The sequence below is a fragment of the Euprymna scolopes genome, chromosome 26 (assembly GCF_053919585.1).
Source record: "Euprymna scolopes isolate OS-2025 chromosome 26, ASM5391958v1, whole genome shotgun sequence".
NCBI lineage: Eukaryota > Metazoa > Mollusca > Cephalopoda > Sepiida > Sepiolidae > Euprymna > Euprymna scolopes.
This window is the reverse complement of record NC_136507.1, coordinates 19,040,740-19,056,091: the sequence shown is the minus strand read 5'-3', so window position 1 is coordinate 19,056,091 and position 15,352 is coordinate 19,040,740. Positions and strand designations below refer to the sequence as shown.

General features: G+C 34.4%; 1 protein-coding gene across 3 annotated transcripts in view; it reads left to right on the top strand.

Moving 5' to 3' along the window:
• The first annotated feature begins 3,666 nt into the window (after positions 1-3,666).
• The window catches only part of LOC145247945 (putative sodium/potassium-transporting ATPase subunit beta-3), a 238,430-nt gene continuing 226,744 nt past the window's right edge, over positions 3,667-15,352 (top strand). For all 3 annotated transcript variants that reach the window (XM_080109590.1, XM_080109589.1, XM_080109588.1), the window contains exon 1: positions 3,667-3,913. In XM_080109590.1, coding sequence (XP_079965716.1) covers positions 3,799-3,913 — 115 coding nt within the window. In that variant the 5' untranslated portion in view covers positions 3,667-3,798. The remainder of the gene's footprint in view (positions 3,914-15,352) is intronic.

Sequence of the window (15,352 nt, the reverse complement as noted above, 5' to 3'; positions counted from 1 at the left end):
TCTTCAGAATTGTCTGATCTATTCCCTGCTTCCTTTGTTCCAGCTCATTTGGCTAGATCTAGTGGTCTTCATCAATTTGCTGTTCTGATACCGCATTGTAACACAGCTCCTTTTTTCGACAAATACTATTATGAAATGTGTTCTTCAGAATTGTCTGATCTATTCCCTGCTTCCTTTGTTCCAGCTCATTTGGCTAGATCTAGTGGTCTTCATCAATTTGCTGTTCTGATACCGCTTTGTAACACAGCTCCTTTTTTCGACAAATACTATTATGAAATGTGTTCTTCAGAATTGTCTGATCTAGTCTCTGCTTCCTTTGTTCCAGCTCGTTTGACTCAGTCTAGTGGTCTCCATCAATCCTTTGTTTTTATACGTCATTATAATAGAGCTTCCTAGTCCAGTAACTTCTTTTCAAGAACTGCAAAGTTATGAAACTCCCTTCCTGCTCATTGTTTTCCCCCTACTTTGGTCTTTTCAAAACTAAGTTTGATAGGCATCTCCTGTCTTTGTGATAATCATTCTTGTTAGTTTCTTACCTCAAGTGGCTTCATGCCTTGTCTCGAGCGAGTTCCACAAAAAATATGACTTTTTTTTTTTTTACTTGAGGGTTATCGATCATCAAGGCCCGGAAGCCACTTGAGGATAAGAATCAACAGTTAATGAGTGTTAGGCAGATATTGAAACAACACTGTGATGATCAGTAATGGTGGAACTTGGGTAGGGCTTAATTATTTAAGCGAACAACTAAACAAGAACTTATTTACATGAAATTCGGAAACGACCATGTTATAGTCAGTCGGGAAGCAACCCCACGGTATTGTATTACACAGACAGGCAATTCTAGAAAAGAAACTTTATTCATGGAATTTTCGTTTAGTTTTAGGTACAGATAGAGAGTCAGGGAACTTGTTGATAGTTGTAGCTAGACAAGTATGTGTTGCAAAGTTTATGGGGGTGGGGAGGCAGAGATGAAGCTTAGTCGAGTACTGACCGTTAGAGATAGAGCAGGAAGAGATTCGCAATGTCTCTTCTGTTTGAAAAAGGAAGTAGAGAGACAAAAAGGTCCTTAACCACTAGATTTCAAAGCCGGTTTTGTAACCTATTGAGGCAGAGAAGGGTGCATTAAAGAGCTTCATCTCAGATGTGGTAACAGTATTCTATCTTGTAGATAGACAAGTATTTGTTGCCAAAGTTTTATGGGGGAGGGGAGATCATAGATTGAAACTCAGTCGAACAGTTGCTTTGAAAGTAATAATTGAGCGGAGATGGATTTGCAGTGTCGCTTTTGTGAGATTGTGAGAAAGTAGGGAAGCAAAAAGGTCCTTGCCCACTAGATTTCAAAGACAGTTTTGTACCGTTAAAGCATAAAAGGGTCTCCTGAGCAGCTCCACCTGACAATGTGGCAACGGTACTTCATCTTAGGACATATTTGACTATTTAACAACTAGAGGTGTAGCAGTCACTTCGCAGCCTCGTAGGAGATGTCCTTTTCTCTTCCCTGCAACCTCTATCTCACAGAAGAGATGTTGCGAGTTTGTCTCTGATGTATCGTTATTTTCATGGAAAGTGTTCGACTGAGCTTCAGTCTATGGTCCCCCCTCGCCTAACTTTCACAAGAAACACTCGTCTAGCTGAAAACACTATCAATAATTCCCCCCACTCTTTATCTGTGCCTAAACCTAAACGTAGATTCCATGAACAAAGCTTCTTTCTTAGAACTGCACGCTTGTGGAATTGTCTTCTGTTTTCCTACTTTCCGGCTGACTACAATATGGTTATGTTCAAGTCTAACGTAAATAAGTTCTTGATGAGCCGTTTCATATAAGTTATCAAATTTACCGAATTTTCATTACTAATGATTACTATATTGTCCAATTTCTACTGTACACTCTTTAACCCTTATCCTTGAGTGGCCTCTTGGCCTTGATAATGTGGTGATGCCCGTGTAAAAAAAAAAAAAAAATGCCCCCCTCCCTCCTGAGCTGTTCGGCCACACACTGGCCAATCAGCTAACAAGGCGCACTGATTCATCAGTCCCCTAAAGATCTACTTTTTGGAACTACAGTTGGTCATCAATCAGGACCGGACCTCCAGCTAAGCAACACCTCTCCTCTCTCGTCCCCTGTCCACCGGACATTGCTACCTACCATAGACGGCCTCCACTGGAGACAACTGCTATTAGTTAGGGACAACACAGGGAATATACCGACTAACCGACACAGACCCCTAAAAAAAAAAAATTCTATTCCTTCTTCCACTATTGCAGTCTTACCGTCAACTTCCTGCTGCAAATAAATACCCTTTTTTATTGTTATTGTTGAAAAGAAGTTTTGTTGTTCATTTCGTGCTGTGTTCTTAATTTTATTTTATTTACATATATACAAAGGAGTCACCACTTATCAAGGCTTGGAGGCCACTCGAGGATAAGGGTTAATGGGTATACATTAGTCAATGGGATTATAGCATAGTAATCATAAGTAGTTGAATTTTTATAAGTTGGATTACTTAGGTGGACGGTTCATCAAGAACTTGTTTACGTTGGACTTGAAGACAATCAGATTGTAGTCAGCTAGAAAGCAGGCAATCGGAAGAGAGTTCCACAGGCGTGCAAATTCTAAGAAAGAAGCTTGTTCATGGAATCTACATTTCAATTAAATATATTTTATTAGGGGTAAAACATTACCCCCTAAAGAGGATTGCATCCGGAGTGAAATACATACTGGAGCAGTGGAATGATCCAACCATTTTTTTTCAGCGATTTTGGCAACGGATCTGATGTAGGTCTTCCATTTAAGGTTAGGAATGAAAAGCCAGTCCCTGAGGTTTGTGCTTCTTCAAGACGAGAGCAGTTAATTTCGATTGGGATCAAGTGAGGATTTTATTCATATAATTGTAGAGTTGACTGTAATAGTCAAAGAAGAAAGTGTCCACGTTTCAGGTGGGGAGAGAGACAGAGAGAGATTAAAGATGGCGGCCGTGGCTTTATAAGGAGTGGTCTCGTGGAATCGCACGAGATCACACCGCCCACCACACACATATGCAAATGATTGCGGTCAGTTTTTTTTTTTTTTTTTTTTTTTAATAAAACGCCTGTTGGCAGAGGGAAGGGGGACAGACGCGTGCTGGAAGTTGAAAATTGTGAGGAGAAGGGAATACAGTGACGAATTCTATCTGAACTTTTGAATTTCCATGCCCCCCCCCCAACATACCAGCTCATTTAACTGCAATAGTTTATTCATGTGCAAAAGTTACACAATCAAAAGCAAAATTAACAATAAACAAGCTTAAGCATGAAGCTCTATAAGAAATTCGGGGGGGGGGCGGTACAGGGCCTTTCTATTTGTCTGTAAAGCTTTGGAGATTACTCTTGACTGGCACCATTTACCACAATACCACATTCATTAAGTGGAGGTGATGAAAATAGAGAAGTATGAACCATTAGTATTAAAAAAAAAAAAAATTGAAAAAGAGTCCCGCAGAAATTAAAAAAAAAAATTTTTTTAATGAAATTCAAATTCTGTATTTTATATTAAATAATAATAATAATAATAAATAATAATAATCATTTTTTATTTAAAAAAAAAATGGTTTTTCTTTATTAATTCAATTTTAGATTTAAAAATCAATTAAATTAATTTAACAGCGTGTCAGCGTTTCCATGCCAACAGATGTACAACTGTCTTGCAAGCAGAGAACCGTGTTTCAAATTTGAGCGTTTTTAATTATTATTTTTTTATTTTGATAAACTTTTATGTTGTTGATCCTGTTTAGTTTATTTCGTTAAAAAGAAATAGAACCATGACGAAAGCTTTCAACAGGAAAAAAACCAAGGAGGAGCTCAAGCAAGAGTTTAAAATATTTATGTATAATCCGGCAACGAATGCATACATGGGCCGAACTCCTATCCGCTGGGGTAAGTATTGAATTTAAACAAACATGAAATCCTTGCGAGGTGGCCATGGGGTGGGTGTGCCATTTTTTTTTTTTTTACAAAAATCATATCGCCACTTGGACGTAAGGGGCCATTATTTGGGGCCATATCTAGGAAAGATTAGCAAGATATTTGTCTGTTACATTTAAACTTATGCATATTAGTACAGCCAGAGAAGCAGGCAGCAGGAAGGGAATTCCAAAGTCCAGCTCTTCGGGGAAAGAAACTATTAGAATAGAAAGCTTTCTGGCATTTAGGGACAACAACAGCGAAGGAGTGAAATCTTATTGCTATGCATGCGGGTTTGTCAGGAACATGTACGTCGAGGGGGTACAAGTGAAACAAGTTCATCAGAACACATTCCATTAAAATATTTTTAAAACATGCACAGTGATGCATCATTGCGGCGATGAGACAGGGGCTGGAGCTTAGTTGATAAAGTGGGACCGATTAGATTGACAACTCTTTTTTGGACTTTATCTAAGAGGGAGCGACTAGTGGTAGATGCACCAACCTAGATGTGGCAACAATACTCCATGAATGGGCGAATGAATGGTGGCCTTGTAAAGGTATAGGATACTCGCAGGATACTTCTAGCTCGATAGAGGGAACCCACCTTCTTTGCAGCAGCCTTTACAATGCCCTCTACACTTGACGCTTCTAAACTATTGGAGCGAAATTTCGGAAATTGTAAAACTGAATTTCACATGAAAACAATGGGGTAATCTCCAAAAATAATGGTAGCTACGTATTCCTCGTATTTTTAAGATTATTATATCCAAAAAAATTACGAAAATCGATAAGGTAGAAAATTATTTATTAAAAAAAAAAAAAAAATACAAAATAGAATTTGAAAACGATCGTAAGACACAGGCGAGTTCAAAATGGAGGTAATTTTCCGTTTTGATTTAAACAAGATGGCGGCAATTTTTCACCTGCTAACACGATTAAAGTTTTTTTTTTTAATAATTCAATAATATTCAGATAATTTCAATGGCATAATTTGGAAGCTACCATTGTAACTTATTAGAATTGATAAAAAAAAAAATCAAAAAAAAATCAGTAAAACCATTGTTTTTTATCTGAAAACTCAATTTATCGACTACAAAATCTCGCTCCACTTCTGTAGAAGCGCCCAATATTTTTCTCTTTTTAATAACTAAATGGGTACTTATGCAGTATAAGGACCGTGCTGAAATAATAACGGAAATGCAAGGGGTACTTGTGCAGAATTGGAACCAGATGTAACTAACTAACCGCTTGCGCTCGCCTCTGCTCGGAACATGACATCAACCGCCGGCTTTCGCCGAGCGTCGCCGATTATCATAGCGTACCAACAACGCTACTCAAGGAAATACTGGAGAAAACATCTAAATATAATAAAATTACCAGAAAAAAAAAAATATATATATATATATATAACAAAAATAATAAGAAACTACTGAAACAATTTCTTTTTTTGGTATTTTTTACGACGTGCCCCAGCGTATTATAAACTACCCCAACCACTCCATATTAAGAACAGCTTTCGGAATAAACACCTACCCCCAACCTCCCCATGTTAAGAACAGCTTTCTAGGTTGGGGGGGGTAAATATCCAGATACGCTACTACAGAACACCGACCACTCTAATTTGTTTTTTTTTTAGAGGTAATTGAAGTTGCTGACAACGAATCTGATAGTCAAACTTGGGGCAAATTTACCGTTTGCATGGTATTAACCCCCGAACCCACGAATAACTTTCCACCATTTTGCAGCTTCCGTTTACGATACGCGCGTGCGCTGCAGCATGAACGACGGCTTGCTTCACCTAGCAAACTGCCTTCTCACATGGCGTACCAATCAAAAAATTACGGACTGACATTTTTTTTTTTTATGACTTACAGTTAAAGAAAAGTACAACAAATTGGGACTTTTTTTTTGTCTCGCGTAGTTTTTAATGTGATTTACAAAAACATAAGCACCAAACATCTTTATGTTTTTCATTCTTTTTTTGCGGGAGGGGGATTCAATTATAGAACTTATGTGGCTTAATAGGTGCTTTTGCAGTTTAGTTAAACGTTTTTCCGTAAGTAACGCACCGACATTTACCAATTAGAACACCATTTAACATTTTCCGAAGATTTTACTGTGTACATTGGGGGCGCGAGCGGGGGGGGGCGGATGTGATGTTGGGGCGCGCTAGGTGAAGCAAGCCGTCGTTCATGTTGCAGCGCACGCGCGTAGCGTAAACAGAAGCTGCAAAATGGTGGAAAGTTATTCGTGGGTTCGGGGGTTAATACCATGCAAACGGTAAATTTGACCCAAGTTTGACTATCAGATTCGTTTTCAGCGACCTCAATTACCTCCAAAAAAAACAAATTAGAGTGGTCGGTGTTCTCTAGTAGCGTATCTGGATATTTACCGTGTTTATTCCGAAAGCCGTTCTTAAAATGCGGAGGTTGGGGTGTTTATAATACGCTGGGGCACATCGTAAAAATTTACCTTTTTTTTTCTTTTTTTTTTTTTTACAAAGAAGTCACCACTTATCAAGGACCGGAGGCTACTCAAGGATAAGGATTAAGTATCTCCAACACGTGTTACAGTTTAACCCCTCCCCCCATATGTAACACGATGTAACTGTAATTTAATATTATCGTCCTAACTTTGTTACCTTTTAAAAAAAAAAGTGCCAAATAAACTATTAATATTTTTTTTTAATTTTTTAGAGCATATTAAAATAATGACAATTTGTGACTAAAATCGTGTTTACATTATCGATGCTTTAAAACAACGTTCCTATGTAGTGACGTTTTTAAAGCCGTAAACAGAGCCAGGTTTTAAAAATCTAGCAATAATCAAATAATAGTCATATTTTCCTGAAATGTTATATATTTATTCATTATTAAATAAACTTACAAAATGAAAGTAGGTTTCGTTACATATATGAGAAAAAAAAATAGGTGTTCTAATCCCTTATATGTCATGTTAAGCAAACTAAACAAAATAAAATTTCATAAAAATGTCAACATTTTTTTAAAACCGAATAGATCAAATTTAAAATAATGACGTTATTTATTTCACTTACCTTAAAGTTGTAAATAAAATTGGACATAAAATCAATGTTATGTTAAAAAGAAGAAAAAAAAAACGGTTTTTCTTGATAATTTTTTTCTCTGTAGTATAATTATTTGAATTACAACAACAACAACAAAAAAACAATTCTAAAAAATAATTATTTTTCCAAAAGATTTAAATGATATTAAATTCCAATATTCCATGGTCCTGGATATGGCCTTAAACTCCAATGGTGAGGCCCCAGCTTGCGGGCTTTGGGGAGTGCGGAGCCACCCTTAAATTGCCATTGCTACCAGGTCCACTTTGACCCGGAGTGGTAGTACCTGTTAGGGTCCCAACTATGGGTTAAATAAAAACCGACTTGAAAAATAAATATATTCTATTAAAAAAAAACTTTTCTTCAAAATAACTGGATTTGGCATTAAATAACCTGAAAAGGGTTGATATGCCATAAAACAAAACCAACCAACAATCAACCAATATTCCACGATATGAAAGAAAACATTATTTAAACAAACATTTTTTATAACAGGTTTTCAATATTAAAAAGTATATATTGATATAATAGAATATATGACTCTTGATATAAAAATCGGAAATCCAAAAGCGGCCTACAAAAAATTCGGAATTTGTATTACTATGTATTCGAAAAAGTTGTCAAAAAACAAATATATAACAGATAAATGTTATCAAAGGCAAGATAAGTTACTTTTCTACCTAACTGGATATGTTTTCAGTGTTTTTATTTAATGTAACATGTTTATTCAGCTAAAAAAAAAAAACAGTGTTTACCGATGTATTGAAAAATTGAAAATGGCACCGGACTCTGCTGAACACGGTAAGTTTGGGAAAATGAGTTAAAAATAAAAAAATATACAAAATATTGTTAGAAACTCGCTCAATATATGTTACCGTTACATAGGCTGACATATATTCGCTGGGTTTTTAACAGTATTTTGTATATTTTTTTATTTTTAACTCATTTTCACAAACTTACTATGCTCAACAGAGTCAGGTGTCATTTAAAATTTTCCAATACATCGGTGAACACTGTTTTTCGAGCTGAATAAATATGTTACATTAAATAAAAACACTAAAAAATTATCCAGTTAGGTAGAAAAGTAACTTATCTTGCCTTTGATAACATTTATTTGCTATATATTTGTTTATTGACAACTTTTTCGAAGCTATGTGTGTAGTAATTGATGGCGTGTTAACTTTATTTTTTGCGCCTTTTTCCCAAAAAAGTATGAAGGCCTTTAAGCAACATTATCTTTATATACTTAAGTCTCATCAGAAGACGTTAAAATTAACGGATTAATAAATACAAATATATTTAATTATTAATTTTTCTAAATCAATATAATATAAATGTAAATATGAAAATCCGTTAGCAAAACAAAACAAACAAAAAATTTTTGACACTCCTAACACAAAACTGCAAATAAGATCTATAAAAAAAAAAAACTCGTAATTTCTCTTTTTAAAGTGCGTTGTTTATTTTCTTTATGGAATATACTTCCAAAATAAACTATTAAAGTTGTTTAAAAAATAATAGAAATATTATTTTTTATTTTTTAAAACACAGTGTTTACAAAGTGGCGGCGCGCGTTTATGCAGCTATTTTTTTTTTACGTATGAAATCAATTGAATTTTACGAGTGAAATATTTTTCAATTTTTAAACTTTAAAAATCTATCAAAATTTTTCTATTGGTTCAATTTTTTACGATATTTTCAGGGTAAATGTGAAATTTTATGCTCTTTCAGTTGCCATATCTGGACAGGAGCTGCTAAAAACAGCATATCCTGCCTTGACAGAGTACAAAATAGACTTCGTGGCTTAGTGGGGGATGCCCTTTTCTCTACCCTGCAACCTCTCTCCCACAGAAGAGATGTTGCGAGCCTATCCTTGTTTTATCGTTATTTCCATGGCAGGTGCTCGTCTGAACTCCAATCTCTGGTCTCCCCTCGCCAATCTTTCACGAAAAACACCCGTCTAGCTGAATCCACTGTGAAAAATTTCCCCCACTCTATATCAGTGCCTAGATCAAAACGCGGATTCCATGAACAGAGCTTCTTTCTTAGAACTGCACGCGGTGCACGCCTGTGGAACTCTGTTCTGTTTGCCTGCTTCCCACCGGACTACAACTTGGATGTCTTCAAGTCTAATGTTAACAAATTCCTAATGAACCGCCCCTTAAGTAAACACTTCATCAAATCTCCACACTAACGTAATGTACTTGCAATAACCCTTATCCCTGAGTGGCTTCCGGGCCTTGATAAGTGGTGATCACTGTGTAAAAAAAAAAAAAAAAAAAAAAAAAACGAATATAATATTCTAGACAAACGTTTTTTTTAATTCACCCCCCCCCCCATTTTGAAATGTCTATTAAAATGAAAATGATTAATTTACTCACCAAAGTTTTATATATCACAAATTGAAGATAAGATAAAAGGTCAATAAATAAAATATTCTAATTTAAAACACAAAAAAGAAGTGTTTATTTTGGAAATTTACCTGTAAAGTCCAAAGTGTAAAACCTTTTTTTCTTGATCACGTTGATTCTTGAATCACGTTGATTTTTGTGGGGTTTTTTTAAGTGAAAGCTCGTGTTATGCTTAGATTTAAAAAAAAAAAATCACTCAATAAAGAGAAATAAAATATATTAATCAAAAACTCATGTATTCCATTAAGAGAATAAAAAAAATCGGTAGAGTTTTTTTGTTTTTTTTTAACGGCAAAACTGATAAGTGAATGTGTTCATTTTTCATCTAAGGTGACTCAAAAATACTAATTTTGGTTTACAGCATGCAATAGAAAGAGACATTAATTATGGCGCTTCGAAGCCACCGGAGCAGAAACTTGAAGAAAATCAGACGTTTGTCTCCCTTTATTTGAACAGTGAAAAACATTTTTTTTTTGTTTTGAATCCTTGTTTAAAATGTATTTTATTTAAAAAGGACAATGAATATAAGTATAAATATGGATAAATTCTTAACAATGAACAATGGAAGTACCCATTGAATAGTATTTTTTATAGGTAAGTGATTTTTTGGAATTTATATATATTTTTTATAATCGAAGTAAGTAAAATTTCCTTGATTTTCATAAATCTTTTTTAAAGAAAACCGATTAAAAAACATTGCATAATTTGCTATTAAACCTGTTATTTTTTTATTTGGTCTTTGCTTCTTTAATTGAAAAAAAAATTAGGGTTTGAATTACATTTTTCAAGTAGTTATAAGCTTCGAAAGATAGTAAGTCAAGTATTCAAGTTTTTATCACGCATTTTTAATGGCGGCTTTTGATACACTAATAGCACCAAATGCCAATCAATAGAAATTGACCCAGAAAATAATAAACACACGAAATGATGACGTTGCTATTAATGTATAAAACGCTGACGTGTTACACATATCTGCGGAGGTACCTAATGAGTAGGGTTGTGACAACAGCATTCTTTTCATTGCTTTGATTCTTGAGTATATATCCGTTAATATCTTATGTTTTTATATAGACTGATGTGGTTCTCGGTTGATTGACTGTGTCGGATATATACTTGAGAGTCAAAAGAATGAAAAGAATATTCTGTTGTCACAGCCCTACTACTGAGTTAGTTATCGTTAGTAGTGGAAGCCTCGTAAATTGGATTACTTCGTTTCTATTTTATTCTTGTAACAATTTTTTAAGTGAAAAAAATAAAGTATTTTTTTAAAACAAGTATTTTTTAAAACAAGTATTTTTTTTAAAACAAGTATTTTTTTAAAACAAGTATTTTTTTTAAAACAAGTATTTTTTTTAAAACAAGTATTTTTTTTAAACCAAGTATTTTTTTTAAACCAAGTATTTTTTTAAAACCAAGTATTTTTTTAAAACCAAGTATTTTTTTAAAACCAAGTATTTTTTTAAACCAAGTATTTTTTAAAACCAAGTATTTTTTTAAGACAAGTATTTTTTTAAACCAATAAAATCGAGCAATTTTTTTTCATATTTTTTAACAACGATTTTTTTAAATGCACTTTTTTATGTGTATTTCAGTTTGTTTTTTTTTTAATTTTTATTTATTTATTTATTTTTGTAACTAATGTAAAGTAAACATTTTGCGTTATTTTTTCTTGTTTTGTTATTTTTTTTAATTTTCATGAACATTTTTTTCCTTGTAGGGTGGAGCTAAGCAACCTATTTCTAAAAATTAAAGTAAGACAGCCTGGATATTACCTTAGAATTAGGTAGATTTTTCTACGGTCGCATCATCAGACGATGTCAAAGTAGGGCGAGAAGAGACAGCGAATGTGGAAGAAAATCCAAACCAGGTAGCTTTCCGGTATGTGGTTTAAGTTGGAGACAAAAGGATCATTACCAAATTTCTGTCTCCATATAAACGAAAAGATAACTATCGAGAAGCTCCCGGCTGGTCCCGTTGTTTTTTGTTTTTGTCTTTTTTTGTTTTTTTCTTCCAATTTTTCCCTAAATATCGTCTGCTTCTTTGCTGCGCATTGATTGGTGTTTTACGTCAGATTACAGTCAAACCACGAGCGACCAGTTAGTTATGTCTGGTTCAAATTCTGTACAAGTTTTCTTCAGTTTTTTTTTTTTTTTTTTTTTTTTTAAGTATCGTTGTTTCGCTTTGATAATCGGCGACGCTCGACAAAATCTGGCATGTTTTGAGCAAAGCCGAGCCGAGCGGCTTAGTTACGTCTGGTTCAAATTCTGTACAAGTACCAAGTTAATTTTCTACCTTATCGTTTTGTGTAATTTTTGGATATTTTTATTACTGTGACATGACAATTCATTGGTTTCACTTGAAATTCAATACAGTGTAACCTGTATAAAAGACTTTTTCTCAGGCTCTTATATCCGGGTTACATTGTACATTAACACAGGCTATAATTTGAGACCAGATAAAATCTCTTATATCAGGGTTTATATTCTGGTCTCTTATATCCGGGTAAGACTATTTCAATTTTCGAATTTCACAATAACGAAGAACGAAATAATTTAGTTCATTAATAATTTAAAGATCAACCAATAACAATTATTAATAGATTTAACTTTCAAAATCCTACTTAAAAGATAAAAATTGTAAGAATAAAAATAAAAGAAAACCCGCAAACTATATTTTTCTGTTAATTGTAAGGACCTTAGGCAGAAAGAAACTCAGGCAGTCAGGCACTCAGGCAGGCACACGTATCGAAAGCGATAACCCCTCCTGTTTTTTGTTTTTTTTTTCGTCTTTTTACATTTTTTCAGCAGATTTTCAGTGAATCGTCACTAATCTACCAGATTATAAAAAAAAAATCAGTTGCTCCAATACAATCGACCCCCCCCCATTTTCGAAGCATCGATTTTTTTCGGCCACATTTCGCGAATTTAGCCTTTTTTTTTTTTTTTTTAGCAGTTTGGCCTTGTCAAAAAGGCTAAAAAGGCTAAATTCGCGAGATTTGGCCGAAAAAAGTCGATGCTTCGAAAATGCGGGATCGATTTAGAACATTGTATTAGAAACGGAGCACACACTTTGAAAATGTTAACTATTGATTTTTTGGTATTTTTTAAAAATCTGGTTGATTAGTGACCATTCGATAATAATCTGCTGGAAAAAAAATGTAAAAAAGACGAAAATAAAAAATTAATGCTTCCATACGTGCACCGTCCACCGAAACCCATTTTTAATATGGAAAGGGAAAGGTATTTGGTAATTATTCTGTACTTTCACCTAACAATTCCACCTTTATCCTTTTCGATTTAAATTGTTTTTTATAAGTTTAGCATATCTTGCAAATTACATAAATAGTTTTAGTGCTTATGTACCTATTTACTATGCCTCCCCACGGGACAGAGTTAGACACCAGGGTCGTTTTTTAACGTGGAGAAAAGGTACAAAAATAAACATTTGTCTCAGTCGTGAAGGACTGATCATCCTCCACCGAAAGAGAACAAGAAATGGAAGTGCAGCAATGCAGCATCTGAAGAACAGACGAACCGCGATTTCCACAAAGTTACTCGGGTTCGCCCGACGCCCGGCAGAACCGGAAAAAGCCGGCGCAATATTAGAAACGAACGCGCTGTCGGTTTTTAGCTAATACGAATTTAAGTAGGCGACGGTTTCATAAATTGAAAGAATTAAAAATTTAATTTGAAGCGCATAGGTTAGGGTTGGATAACTGTTCATGTTTTTCGTAGCGTTTTAATAATTGAGGAACGCTCAGCCGGCCTTTTCCGGCTATTTCCATCAGCTGCCAAGCGAGCCAACCAAAATAAACTCTGTGGAAATCACGTGTCGTACGATGCACAAGTACCATGATTTTTGCAGTTTATATGAAAGCAATATACATGAACCCTAAAGAAATCAAGTGTAGTGTAAATCTATATGATTATAAAACTCAGACCAGCTTGCTTGGGCGTTAAACCGTCCATCCGGTTTGAAAAATTCTGCGCGTGCGAATTACATGAAAACAAAGCCATGAAGGGTTTTTTTTAATCGACAATTTTTTCTCTTTTAAACAATGCAAATAAAAACAAAACTAAATCCCTTTCTCTTTTTTTTTTTTCGTCGTCATTTCAAATTTTATTTGTATTTTTCATTGCAAATTGGAATCGTTTTCAAACAGTTATGAAAGAAAAAAAAAAGCAAAGTTTATAACATTTAGGTAAAAGTACTTCAGAGGACAAACTACAGACTTGCCTTTTAAATAATCAAACCAACTAAAGACTTGCCTTTTAAATAATCAAACCTACTAAAGAATTGCCTTTTAAAACTTGATTTTTAAATGGTATTCCACTTTTACCTAATGTTATAAACTTTCATTGCAAGTGGAAATCGTTTTCAAACAATTAATTTTTATTCCAAAAGAATCAATAATTCAAATCCAATCCGAAATTCTTCAGGAAATACCACAAAAGTTTTTAGTACTATTCTTTTAATTAAAAAAAAAAAAAAACTTTCCATTTTTTTTTTTTTTTTTTTTTTTACAGTTTAAAACTTCGAATTTATAATGGAAAAATTTTATACATTTTTTATGCAGAAATTTATGACTAAATAAACATTTACAATAAAAAAAAATGGGTAAAAAATAATATAAGACTTACCTTTTTGTGAAACAAATAGACTTCTATTTAACGAACTACGTATTAAATTAATTTTAAAGTTGTCTGTAACCCCCAATATTTCCTCCTGTATCAGAAAACACGCTATGTGATATACGTATATCTGTACGTGATGTTGCGAAGCTAATCAAAAACCTTGATTCGAGTAAAGCAACTGGCCCTGATGGTATTCCAATTATAGTACTCAAAAAACTTCAACCTGAATTAGCGCCCATACTTACAAAACTGTTTAAACGTTGTCTTAAGGAGAATAGTTTCCCATCTCCCTGGAAAACTTCATCAGTATGCCCTGTATTTAAGAATTCAGGTGATCGCTCATCCCCCTCTCAGTACAGGCCAATAAGTCTCCTGTGCGTCATGAGTAAGTTGCTAGAATCTGTGTTAAATACAGAAGTAATCAAACATCTCAACAAAAATAACCTTCTTAGTGACACTCAATATGGTTTCCGTTCTGCTAGATCTACAGCAGATGTCATTACAGTTATATTGCATAGGATTAGCGAATCTCTCGACGGTGGCAATCTTTCTAGAGCAATTGCTCTTGACATATCTAAAGCCTTTGATAGGGTATGGCATAAAGGTTTACTTCATAAGATCGCTAGCTATGGTATAGCTGGAAAAGTCTTCTCAATTATTAAATCATTTCTTTCTGATAGGTTCATAAGAGTAGTAGTTGAGGGGCAAAAATCAGAAGCTCACAGTATTAATGCCGGTGTCCCTCAGGGATCCATCCTGGGCCCAACTCTTTTCCTGATCTACATTAATGATCTTCCAAATCATATCCTTACATCATTTGTAGACATTTATGCTGACGACACTACCATTTATGGTACCACATCTAAGACAGTAAACGACCAAGTTCTCTCCAATTCTCTCTCCTCTGATCTTGAGCACGTAGTACAATGGGGAAAGGAGTGGCTGGTTACTTTTAATGCATCTAAAACCAAGCTTCTCTCTTTACATCATCAACATTCTAATCCACATTTGTCATCAATTGAAATGAATGGCTCTCGTCTTCAGGAGGCCTCAAGTTTTGACAAGCTTCTGGGCTTGACCATTACTCCTGATCTTAAATGGAACACGTATATCAAATCTGTTGCCAAGGCCGCTGGAAAAATGGTGGGATCTTTCTATCGATCCAGTAGATATCTCACTGCTGATGCTATTCTCTACCTATATAAGAGCCAGGTACGTCCAAGGATGGAATACTGTTGCCACATCTGGGCAGGAGCTGCTAGAAAGGACTTGTCCTGCCTTG